Genomic DNA, 13470 nt, shown 5'->3' on the forward strand with positions numbered 1-13470 from the left:
AAGGAAGGAAGGAAGGAAGGAAGGAAGGAAGGAAGGAAGGAAGGAAGGAAGGAAGGAAGGAAGGAAGGAAGGAAGGAAGGAAGGAAGGAAGGAAGGAAGGATATCTATATTGGAAGAGCTGAGCCTTGAAGAATTGGTAGAATTTTGATGAGATTTGGAAGAGGGTAGCATTGCATATAAAGGAAATAGTATGAGAAAAAGCCTCAGAGAAAAAAACATGCTCAAGGGAAACTGAATAGATTTACCTAGAATTCAGGGAATTATATCATCTCAGAACTGAAAGAGAACTCAGTAGTCATCCATACTGCTCTGTAATTAAATGAATATGGATCTCTCCTAAACATGTCTAAGAGGTCATATCAATATTTCAACTAAAAAAAGGTCATGTGGTGGAGGGCTTGGGGAAGATAGTTGGCTCAGTGGATTAAGAGCCAAGCCTAGAGATGGGATGTCCAGTATTCAAATCTGGCCTCAGACACTTCCTTGCAATGTGACCCTGAACAAGTCTCTTAACCTCATTGCCCAGTTCTCACTGCTCTTCTGCCTTGGAACCAATACACAGTATTTATTCTAAGATGGAAGGGAAGGGTTTTTTTAAGGGATTATATAGGAACATTTTGTGTAAGGCTTGGAATTCCAGGACCAAATATGACTATCAAATGTGAATAATAGGGAGTCATTGAAAGTTTCTGAGTAGAGAAAGAATACTATAAAATCATTATTACAGGAATGTAATCCTTATCACTGAGATCCCATTGGGGTAAATTGCCTTTTCTACCAACTTAGTGCCTTGTGATATGAAGCTAATATAAATTCAATGTATTTCGAGATAATTCTTGGGGGGAAATGACAAAGTAATAAAGATCACAAGCTGTCTTCTCTGTTTCATCCTATCACAAACAAGGGGAATGTGGCTCTTGGCTAAAATATCAGAGTAGGTTTAATACATAGACAATATTATATTTTTACTTATTACCCTCCTCAAAGTTTAAGATTCAAGCTGGCATCTTCCCATACTAATGAAACTCGTTTTTCTATTTTGCCTTAGGAAAAGCTAAGAAACATGAGAGTGCTTCAGACCCAATTCCAAAATGAAGAGAGTGTTTATTCCATTCCAAGGCCCACAAAACTACAGCCTGAGTATAATTCTGGATTTCTAAACCAAGCTTTGACTGACAGAAACTCAGACTCCTTAACGCAGATGCAAGTGACACCTCTTTGTCCCAATGGCAATTCACAATCTTTTGACCCTCCTATAATCAAAACAGAAAGGACCAGTGAGGAAGATAAATGTTCCATATTCCCAGAAGCCCCAGGGAAGGATGTGCCCCCTCACGAATATTCTGTGAAAGACATCTTATTTGCTGACAAACTCCAATCATGTCCTCAGATAACTAAATCAGAGGAGGGAAAGATGAAATTTAGGGTTAGGAATACACTAGACAATTGGGAAAATGTAATGACTCAATATGATGAGGCAGAGTCTGCAGAAACATCCATTACAAAGCATTCAAGTAGGGCTCTCTTTCAGGAAGGCAAAAAAGGTGCTATCAGGACTACCCCAGAAAACACAATAGTAAAACCTCGAACAAATCCAAAGTGGACTCTTCCATCCCCAAAGCGTATGATCATCCATGGACTAATAGTTGCCTCTTTCAAAGAATCTGAAATTTCTTCTCCTTCTAGTGAAAGGAACCCAATATCCACATTTCCTTCTTTCAAAGAGACTTCTGAGTTTCTTTCTTCCTCTAATGACAAATGTCCAGAGACAGCACTAGAATCTTTCAAAGAGACTTCTGAGATTCCTTCATTATCCAATAACAAAAACCAGGGGCCAAAACAGGTTTATCTTAGCAAGTCATCTGAAATTTTGCCTTCATTCAGAGACAACAAACCAAGGAAAATACAAGTTTCTCTCAAAGAGTCCTCTGAGATTCCTTCATCATCTAAAGACAAGAGAGCAGAGGAAACAATGGCTACTTCTATAGGGTTCTATGAGATTCCTTCTTCATCTAAGGATAGGAGACTAGAAAAAACACTATCATCTTCCAAAGCATACTCTGAGATTCCTTCTTCACAAAGTGACAGAACTCCAGAAATAACAGTGGTGTCATTTAAAGAATCTTCAGACATTCCTTCTCTAGTCATGGACAAGAGACCAAGGCCAACATTTGCCTCTTTCCAAGAATGCTCTGAATCTCATTCATCCAATTACATAAGCCAAGTCACAACACTGGACTCTTTTCATGAATATTATAATATCCATCCTTTGACCAGGGACAAGAGATCAGGGAAAAGAGAAAGACCTTCTAAACAGTTCTCTGAATTTCTTTCTTCATCCAGTGACAGAAGTTCAGGAACAATATTGGATTCTTCCAGAGAATACTCTGACATTCTTCCTTTGACCATGGACAAGAGATCAGAGAAAACATTGGATTCTTCCAAAGAATCCTTTGATCTTCCTTCTTCGTGTGGTAACAGAATCCAAGGCACAAACTTGTACTCTTTGACAGAATCTTGTGAGATTCCTTATGCATCAAGTGATAAGACACAAGGGAAAACATTGGATTCTCCCAAAGAGCACTCTGAACTTCCTTCTTTATCCAGTGACAAGAATCCAAGCACAGTATTAGACTTTTCCAAAGAGTCTTCTGAGATGTGTCTTTTTCCCAGGGACAAAAGACCATGGAAAATTCAGAACTCTGCTAAAGAGTCTTTTGAAATGTCTTCATCCAGTGAGAGAAGTAAAAAGATAACATCAGCATCATTTAAAGAGTATTCAGAGATTATTTCTTCATTCAGAGATATGAGATCAATGACAATACCTGCTTCTTCCAAAGATTGCTCTGGACTTCCTTCTTCATCCAGTGACCAAATCCCAGGAACAACAATGACCTTTTCCAAAGAATCTTTGAAGACTTCCCCTCTGTCCAACAACAGAAGACCAAGAAAAACACATAGGTATTACAAAGAGCTTTCTAAGTTTATTTCTCCATATAAGGGCATGAAATCAAGGACTACACTTCTCTTTTCTAAAGAGCACTTTAGGCTTCCAATTTCATCTAATAACAAAAGCCCAGGGACAACACTGAATTCTTCCAAAGAATCCTTTTATCTTCCTTCTTCATCCAGTGATATAAACACAAATATATCAATACTCGACTCTTTCACTGGATCTTATGAGGTTCCTCCTTTGTCCAGGGACAAGAGACCATGCAATATACAGAACTCTGCCAAAGGATCTTCTGAGATTTCTTCATCCAGTGACAGAAATGAAAAGATAACATCAGCATCATTTAATGAGTTTTCAGAAGTTATTTATTCATCCAGAGATATGAGATCAATGACAACAACTACTTCTTCCAAAGAATCCTCCAGGCTTCTTTCTTCATCCTGTGACCAAAGCCCATGGACAGTACTGTCCTCTTCAAAAAAATCTTTGGAGACTCTCCCTTTGTCCAATAACAAGAAACCAAAAAGAACAGAAAGCCCTTTCAAAGAATTTTCTACACTTATTTCTCCACAGAGGGACATGAAATCAAGGGCAATAGCTAACTTTTCTAAAGAGTTTCCCCTTTCATCCAGTGTCAGAAGCTCATGGACAACAATGGATTCTTTCAAAGAATCTTCTGAGATCCCTTCTTTGTCTGAGGACAAAAGACATAAAACTACACATGTTTCTTTCAAAGAATCCTCTAATATTCAGTCTTTGTTCAGGGACAGAAGCCCAGGGATGAGGCTAGCCTCTTTCCAAGAATGCTCTGAGATTCCTTCTTCCAGTGAGAAAAATACAAAGTCCACATTTGCTTCTTTCACAGATCCCTCTGATATTCCTTCAGAGCACAGATACAAGAGACCAAGAACAACCCTGGCCTCTTTTGAAGAGTCCTACATGTTTCCTCATCCTTTCAGTGACAAGAAACCAAAAATGACACTGTCCTTTCCCAAAGAGTCCTTTAACACACCTTCTTCATCCACTGACATAAGCTCAGGGGCAATCCTGGACTCTTTAATGGAATATTCTGAGACTCCCTCATCAACCAGTGACAGAAAATCAGGGCTAATATGGACCTCATTCAGAGAATCTACTAAGATTCCTCCTCCTCCTTGCATTCAATTAAGCCCAGAACCAACATTAATGTCTTACAAAAAGTCTTCTGAGATTCTTCCATCATCCAGGAAAATACTAAGACCAAGGATGGCCTCCTTCAAAGAACCTTTAGAGATTCTTTCTTCATCAAGTGACAGGACATCAGGGTCAACATTTGTTCCCATCAAAGAGACTCCTGATGTTTCTCTAACTGATGAAGTGAGTGCAGGTACCATACTTAAATCTTTATCAGGCTTCATCACAAGACCAGAGCCAAAACTGATATCTTGTGAAGAGTCTTTTGAGATTCCACCATCATCAAGTGATGGAATTCTAGAACCAATGCCAGTCACTTTCAAAGAATCTTCTGTGATTCCTTTATCTGGTGACATGAGCCCAGATAGTATGCTTGAATCTTTTAATGGATCTTCTGAAATTCCTTCTCCATCCACTGAGAAAAGGCCAGGGATAATACTTACCTCTTTCACAGAATCTTATGAAAGTCACTCATCTCGTGAATTGAGTTTAGTGACCATATTTGTCTCTTTCAAAGAGCCTTCTGAGATTCTTTCTTCACTAGCTGACAGAAATCCAGGACCATCTTCCTCTGTCAGATCGACTTCCAAGGCTCTTTCATCTGGTGACATGAGTCCAAGATCAATATTTGTCTCTGTGAAAGAGTGTTCTGAGATTTCTACTTCATCTAATGATAGAATTCCAGGGACAACAATGGACTCCTTTACAAAGTCCTCTGAGATTCCCTTATCACCCAGTAACAATGGATCAGGGCAAACAATGGCTTCTCTCAATTGGTCTTCTAAGACACTTTCTTCAGCTGGTGACAAGTGTCCAGGGGCACTCTTTACACCTTTCAAAGATTCTTCTGAGATTACTTTGGCATCAGCTGAAAGAAGATCAGGAGCAATGCCAATCCCTTTTAAAGAGTCTTCTAATATTATTTCTTCATTTGGTGACAGGAGTCCAGAGCTATCAGTGACTACTTTAAAAGATGCTTCTGTAATACCTTCTTTATCTAGTGACAAGGAGCCAGAGACAACTCTGACCTCTTTCAAAAATACTTCTAATATTTCTTTGTCATTCAAAACCAGGAAACCAGGGCCATCGGTGGCTTCTATTAAAGACTCTGATGAGATTCTATCTTCATCCACCAATAAGAAGCCAGGGAAAAATCATACCACTATCAAAGACTCTTCAGATATTCTTTTATCATTGGATGACAGGAATTCAGTACCAGTATTGGTCCCTTTTGAAGATTCTTATGACATTATTTCTTCATCCATTGACAAAAGACAAGAGGCAACAACAGCTTCTGTCAAAGAGTATTTTGAGATAACTTCTTCATCTAATGACAAGAGACCAGGAACAACATTTATCCCAGTCAAAAGATCTTCTAGGATTCCTTCCTTATGCACAAACAGGAGATTAGAGAGAACACTTATACCAGTCAAAGAAATGTCTGATATTTCTTCTTCTAGTGACAAAAGCTCAGGAGCAATATATGCCTCTGTCAAAGAGTCTTCTGAGAATCGTTCAGTCAGTAACAAGAACCAAGGGACAACACCTACCCCTGTGAAAGAGTATTCTAAGATCATTTCCTCATCCACTGAAATAAAAGAAGAGGCAACACTAGTTTCTGTCAAAGAGCCTTCTAAGAAATCTTCTTCACCCACTGAAGGAATACCAGAGACAACACTAATCCCTTTAACAGAATCTTCTGAGATTCATTCTTCTCCCACTGAAATAAAATCAAGGACACTAGCCCCTGTCCAAGAATCTTCTGAGATTCTGTCTTCAGCCAGTGACAAGAATCCAGTAAATGTTCTTGCCCCATTCAAAGAATCTTCTAAGATTCTGTTACCATCCATTAACAGAAAAACATGGACAACAGTGGATTCTATCAAAGAGTCTTTTGAAATCCCTTCTTCATTCAAAGAAAGAAAGAGAGATAAGACTCTTCCCCCAGTCCAAGAATTTTCTAAGATTCTTCCCTCATCTACTGACAAGGAACTAAGCACAATAGCCCCTGCTCATGAGTCTACGGAGATTCCTTCCATGTCCATCAAAACAAGACCAGAGACTATACTTGTCTCTTCCAAAGAGTCTTTTGAGATTCCTCTTTTAGAAAGGGACAGAAGCCAAGGGACAGCACTTTCATCTGTCAAAGAGTCTTCTGAGACTCCTTATTCATCTGCTGAAAGATCAGAAACAAGAGTCACTTCTTTCCAAGATACTTCTATGATACCTTCTGTTCCCATTGACAGAGGGCCAGCAACAAGACTGACCTCTTCCAAAGACACTTCTAAAATCTCTTTTTCATCCAGAGATGGAAGACTGAAGCCAACAGTACCTTTGGCTAGAAACTATTTTAAGATACCTTTATCCACTGAGAAAAAAATGGGGCCATTATTTAACCTTACCAAAGAGACTCCTGAGATACCTTTTTCATCTAATGGCAAGGGCCCAGAGAAATCATTTACCCCTCTCAAAAAGGTTTCTTCCTCATCTACTGAAGGGACTCCAGGGGCAACACTTATTCCTATCAACAAGTTCTCTGAAATTTCTTCTTCGGTCAATAATAGAAGACTGGAACCAAGAGAGTCTTCTGTCAAAAAGTCATTGAATATACCTTCTGCATCTAGTGATAGGGGACCAAGAACAACCCTCACCTCTTTCAAAGATACTTCTGATATTCTTCCATCACCCAGGCTCAGAATAGCAGGGCCAAGAGTAGCTTCTATCAAAAAGTGTTTTGAGCCACCTCTTTCATTGAGTGACAGGAGGCCAGGGACAATTGTTTCTTTCAAAGAATTACTTGACATTCCTCCTTTGATCAGTTCCACAAGCCAAGAAGACACAAGCCTTAGGAAGAGTGGGAGAAAAACCCCATCATTTCCAATTTATGATTCAGTAGACTTCAGTGAATTAGCTCTAGGTCCTCAAGGTATGTTGTTTTAACCATTTCTTATTTGGGGGTAGGGACCTCTTTTGATATTCCTCCCCAAAGTATACAATGCTTTAGATCATCTAAGTCTCCTTCATGTTAAAAAGGAAACAGACTGAATGTTCTTTGCCCCAAAGTCTTTTTTTTTTATTTTAATGCCCCAAAGTCTTACAGAAAGTAACTAATAGAGTTGTGATCCAAACAGGTTCTCCTCCTTCCAATCTAGTATTCTTTATGCCATAGTATGTGGCCTCCCTAATTAAGTGAATGCTTTATAACATCACATTTTAAGATATAGGAATTAGAAAAACTTCAGCCAACTTTTAACAAGACTGAATGAAAAGGGGACCAATGAAGACATTTTAGTTCCACATGCCTAACATCACTCCTAGTTGGTGAAGGAGTGTCTAAACTGCTTAGATTACATCTTCTCCTCCCCAACCCCTATATTCCCCCTCTAAATTTTCAATCCAACCTAAGTTTTCTGAAGTGGCAACTTAAAAGTTAGACTCATGTCTATGCTGAAATTAAGAGTGATCCTTACATATAAAAAGTATCATTGTGATGATACCAGCAAAAGAATATTGAATGTGGAATCAGAAGGCTTGAGTTCAAATTATGCCTTGGTAGGGGGTTTGGAATGGGTAACTTTGGACAAAATATTCCAATGAGTAAAAATATGTCTCAAGAAAATGGCTTGCCCTGTTAACAACAGAAAGTTGACATAATCAACTTTCTGTTGTTAACAGGGCAAGTCTTTTCTGAGGTGATCCAAATTTAAAATATATGTGTATGACATGTGTGTGGAATAGAGGAGAAGAAATCAGGGATATGAGGCAAAAGAAATACTCACAAGCTTTCAGACATGGCACAGACTTTAAAATATATGATGCTGCTAATCCTCAAAGAGAGAGAAGCAACAGTAGAAACTGCTGTGGGATCCATCTACAATGACAATTGGATAGGCCCAGAGACCTTCTGACGGCCCTTTCTCCTCCCTCATTTTTTTTCTGCTTGTACCCCTTCTTTCAGGAATCAACAATGTTCCTCCAGTCATCCCCGATAGCTTGATGAATGGCATCCTCGAATCCAACACAGGTATGAATCAATAATTCCTGTCTATCCTCTCAACAGAAATAGTTGAGTATATTGTATCAGGCAGGTTAACCTTAAGAATTACATTCTCAGGAGCAGCAAGGTCACTCGGTAGATTGATAGCCAGGCCTATAGGTAGGAAGTCCTGGATTCCAACCTGCCCTTTGACACTTTCAAGCTGGGTGACCCTGGGCAAGTCACTTTACCCCCATTGCCAACCCTTACTTCTGCCTTGGAACCAATAAACAATATTGATTCTAAGATGGAAGGTAAGGATTTAAAAAAATCTGTTCTCAATATATAGAATTCATTTTTTAGGTGTGTTTGTACTTAGTGAGGCATTTTTCTGTCAAAGTCCATTTGGTCTAGTGCTCTTAACACTTTTTTCTTGCATTTCCTGAACTCATTTCTAAAAGAGAAAGAAAGCATTCCATTCCCAGTCCAATTATTTTGCTTATTAATGATAATAAATGACATCTCACAAAACCTTTCTGTCACTACCATATGAGACAGGTCTGATATTCTTATCTCATGGAAGAGGAAACTAAGATCCAGAAAATTTTATAATGAAGTATCTTTATACAGCACTTTGGATTATAGATTCAATTATTCATTCATTTGTCCATTTGGGACAATATTTCTTTTTGTCCATCTCAAATCTTACATATAAAGCACCTATTATGTGCATTATACACAGCTAGGTGCTTTAGTGGATAGGAAGTTTAGAAAAAAAACATGGAACTGGGTGGGGGAGGGCTGGCAGGCACACATAAGAACAAAACAGTAATGGATAAATACCACGGGCTAAGTTTATTTTGAAAGTTGAAAAATGCTTTCCTCCCTACAGTACTGGGAGCTTGATTCTACAGATGAGAGACCTGAAGCTGATTTAAAAAAATAATTAGTTAGTCAGAAGCAAGGTTCAAAAGTGAATACTTGTCCCATCTCACTTTGGGCAAATCTTCTGGTTTCTTGGCTAGAATTCTGTCCACCCAACAGAGTGCCTCTGCTTCTAGATTTCTAAGGAACTTTTAAAAAGAAATTTCCAGATTTTTAGGACTCTTGGGATTTTCTGGATTTCTAGAATTTAAAGTTCCAGAGATGTTTAGCTTCTAAAAGTTTTTATAAATTTCTAGAACCAAATGGGATAGGTCTGGGATGACAAGCCATTCCTACCTTTGCACGGACTGCAATGCCTTCCCCTCTTCTGGTTTCTTGGCTAGGGCTCTATCCAACCTACCAGGCTTCCTTTGCCTTCTTTTAAAAAAGAATTTCTGGATTTTAAAGGCTCCTTAAATTTTCATGATTTCTAGGATTATGAGTTCTAGAACATTTTGACTTCTAGAAATTTAGAGGAACTTCTAGGACCAAATGGGGCAGGTCTGGAATGGCAAGCCATCTGTATATGTTTTCCCTCTTTAATTCACTCTTTTGAAAACCTAACTCCTTTCCAGTTTCAGTTGAAGTGATGGCTCTTACAGGAGTCTTTTCCTTACCTGGACCATTTCCCAGGTGTTCAGGCTCTCCTTGGCACCTCCAAATCTCTTTGTGTTTACTTTGTCTATATTTCATTATCTATGTATGTTGCTTCCTCTCAAGGAAAGCAGGTCCCTTTAAAGGCAGAAACTGGGTTCCCATTTTTGTCTGCCTTGTCAGCACCTGTCACAGTATGTGACACATTGTGGGTGTTTAAGAAAAGCTCATTCAATGGAAGGGTTGCAATCATAATGGACAAAACTTCTGTTCTGTTCTTAGAAACACAGGCTTCTGGCTGGAATATCCAGGCCCCTAAAATAAGACCATTGCCAGATATGAAGATCCTTGGCTTTCCACCACCAAAACCTCCAAGGCCTCCAGTGGTGAGGCTCCGGACCCTTCCAGGGCAGGCTCCTGAGGCTGCCACCATACAAAGTGGAGGTAAGGAATCCTCCTTTGCCTTTTGCATCAGGATTGGAAAGCTTGTTTCACATGTCAATCCATTAGAAATCAAAGCCCTAACAAGTACGTCAGTGTGTGTGTGTGTGTGTGTGTGTGTGTGTGTGTGTATACGAATACTCTTCCTATTGAGTCTCAAACCATGGTGCACCCACTCCACTCATCCCCAGTGGTTCCACAAAGTTGGACATCTCTCACTGATCACTCATCTGAAGAAGACATAGCAACTTACCCACAAAACTCTAATTGGGCCAGAATTGGGCCCTTATTACTCCCTCGCCAGCTAGTTTCTGCTGAGCAGTCTGCATTTGATCCCTGGGCATCTGTCCAAAGTGAAGAAGACGAAAACCTTCAAAGCAAGAACCATGCAGATCTAACTGCTTCTGTTTACTTGGATAGGCTGTGTTTCCAATACAGTGAGATCAGGAGGCTAGGGGGAGGAGAAGAGGCAAGAAGGAAGAAAAGGTGGGCTTGGCAGCTTGGATTACCTTCTGGCTATTGGAGAATGATCTTAGAATCCAAGCAGAGTGTGGTTAAGTGCAGAGATTCTTACTGAGCCCAGCAGACCCCTAATTGTCAGGTCCCTTGTGGTCTAGAGAAATCGACTGACCTGGGCTACTGAAAGTACATTGAAAGGCGAATAATACTCCTCCAGGCTATTCACAGTCAGCCCAGTTAGTATTAAACATATCTTTGTTCAACCATCATTCTCTGCATTCAAATGAAATGGAGATTGACTTGAGATGACTAGAGGTAGAATCAGTGTGTGTGCATGTATTTCGGTGTGTGGGCATGGTGTAATATGGCCCTGATCCCCAGCTGTGAGTATACTGACAGTTCTGAGGCTGTTTTGAAATGGTTTCATGGACATCTCTGAAATCCTCATTGATTACAATTCCAGACATGTGACTTCATTGATGTAGAATATGAAAATTTCCTCTAGCCATGCAGATGTACAACTCTTCCACCACTCAGACTGCTGTTGGGGTGTGTGTGTGTGTGGGGGGTGCTTTGTATTTTAACAGCTTGCCTAGGTTTTCCACCTTCATTGTAAAGGGTAGAAATTGAACTCACACTTTCCTCACTCTCTGAATCTTCTCTCCACTGGCCTGACACCTTTCAGTCGTTTACTGTAAATTTTCAAAAATCTGGAGGCAGCTGAGTAGCACAGTGGATAGAGCACCCACCTGAAGTCAGAAGGACTTTGGTTCAAATCTGACCTCAGATACCTTCTAGCTGTGTGACCCTGGGCAAGTCATTTGACCCCAGGTACCCAGCTCTTACCAATCTTCTGCCTTAGAATCCATAGTTAGTATCAATTCTAAGATAGAAGGTAAGTGCTAAAAAAAAAATCTTAAGTGTTTGCTCTGATAGTATAGATATATCCTAAAATAGAGCAATGCAGAAAAATAGTGGTATGGCTTCTGCTTGTGAGATGATACAAAAATTCACAAAGCACTCAATAAAAATAATGCCTTAGGGATAGAGATAAAACTATGATATTTTAATAGAGGCAATGTTTCCCAATAAATAGAGGCATAGGCTTGGAGAGATGAAGAACTGTGGAAGTGAGGTGGGAGGGAGAGAAAAAACTAATGTTTATTAATTGAAAATGTCAAATAAAAACTACTTCTGACACTTAAAGGCTGGCTATAACCTTGGGGGGATTCTTTAACCACTATATGCCTGGAGGTAAGACCTGGGATATCATTCCAAGTCATAGATCTCTTTTAGTATAAAGAGCTTCCACACTATGGGTTTCCTAAGAAGTCAAAATTACAGGCCTTTCCTGAATTCACATATTGTAAATCTTTTTTTTAAAGGCTTTTATATAATAAGAAGAGGGTTTGAGACATAATTCTCTTTTGCGCATCTGTCTAAGGTTCAAACAGACTGAGAATAATTTCATTTCTGTTAATCAATTCAGAGATCAGGCCTGGCAAAGCAAAGGGAAAGGTCTTCAGAAGGAGCCCAGACTCTAGACAGTCAGTTTCTAGAAATCTTTGATTTGTCTAATTTCCACTGAATTATTTTCCTTCACACACTGAAGATTAGGTGTGGGTTTGGGAGAACGAAGAATCTAATAGGAAGGTAAAGATAAGAAGCCAGGGCAGCATTTCCTGGAAAACTGGCAATTGGGCCCCAGTGGAAGCTGCTAACTGGATGCCAAGGTCAGGTCAGTATCCAACCAGAAGGCCAGGAAGGCAGGGAGATACTCCCAAGCCCTGATGGAAACTGACTTCAGACCTGAAACTTTAGCAGATTGGTTCGACCCTTTGCTCACATCTCCTTGGGTGTATCTCAACACTCCAAGACAGAAATCCACTATATCATGGTAAGGATGGATGATGGGATGATTCATGGTGCCATGAAGCAACTCAATTGTTGAACTTTCTTTTTTCTCTACTTCCTTCTAGCTACTGCAAAACAGAATTACCTGACACCAGAAAAGTAAGTCTCTGAATCTTAATTGGGTGGCCCATAAACTGGAGCCATTAAACCATCCCATGAACCAGTAATAAGGGCAAAACAAGCTTGGTGATATCTCCACAGGTTTGAAAGAGAACAAGTCTAAAAGTGATAAATTGCTTCTTTTGTTTAAGCAAAAGATTAAGTAAACGCCATCGAATGACAGTCTAAGCATTAAACTGTAAAAATTAACCTCCTGGGACCCCTATTTATTACACAATTGAGTTCAGTAAATTGAAACATCAACTACCATTGTCATAAATCAAATTAAAGTCAGGAAAGCAATGGGTAACTCCATAGGCTCAGGGAATTAGGTGATAATATGGAGTCTTTGGCTTCTAAGTTATCAGTTCAATTCAATTTGACAAATATTTATTAAGTACCTGCTAGCACTGATCTAGGCACTTGGAATAGAAAAGACAAGGCCAAACAAAAGCCCCCTTGTCCTCAAGAAGCTTATAATCTTTTGGGGACCAGGGAAGGTCACCACCTCTAGTCTGACTTGAGTGAGAAGTCGTTGAAATGTCCTAGTCATTTATCATGGGATTTGTCGAGTCCCTCCTTTGGGCAGACAATGCAATACTAAGTCAGAAAGGAGCATTTCCACCCTCTGAGAATTTATATCCTATGGACAGGAACTGGAATGTACACAAACTAACACCAATTATATACAAAATAATTTCAAGACAAACATTTACAACTAGGTGGATGCAGAAATATCTGAAGCCACTTGGAGATGTTAATTATTGGAAGAGAAGGGAATAAGCATATTTTCTGTACTTATAACATTCCAGGTACTGTACTAAACACTTCAGATATGACCTCATTTGAACCTCACAACAATCCTGAGAAGTAGATGCAGTTATTATCTGCCATTTTACAGTTGAAGAAACTAAGGTAGACAGGGGTTAAATGACTT

The 13470-nt window shown here is 39.5% G+C and overlaps 1 protein-coding gene across 1 annotated transcript in view; it reads left to right on the forward strand.

The window, feature by feature from the left end:
- The first annotated feature begins 426 nt into the window (after window positions 1-426).
- FYB2 (FYN binding protein 2) overlaps window positions 427-13470 on the forward strand; it is a 69475-nt gene continuing 56431 nt past the window's right edge. The window contains exons 1-4 of the mRNA XM_007480524.2: window positions 427-7052; window positions 8085-8150; window positions 9903-10064; window positions 12500-12533. Coding sequence (XP_007480586.2) covers window positions 1064-7052; window positions 8085-8150; window positions 9903-10064; window positions 12500-12533 — 6251 coding nt within the window. The 5' untranslated portion in view covers window positions 427-1063. The remainder of the gene's footprint in view (window positions 7053-8084; window positions 8151-9902; window positions 10065-12499; window positions 12534-13470) is intronic.

Source organism: Monodelphis domestica, chromosome 2, assembly GCF_027887165.1.
Source record: "Monodelphis domestica isolate mMonDom1 chromosome 2, mMonDom1.pri, whole genome shotgun sequence".
NCBI classification, from domain to species: Eukaryota; Metazoa; Chordata; class Mammalia; order Didelphimorphia; family Didelphidae; genus Monodelphis; species Monodelphis domestica.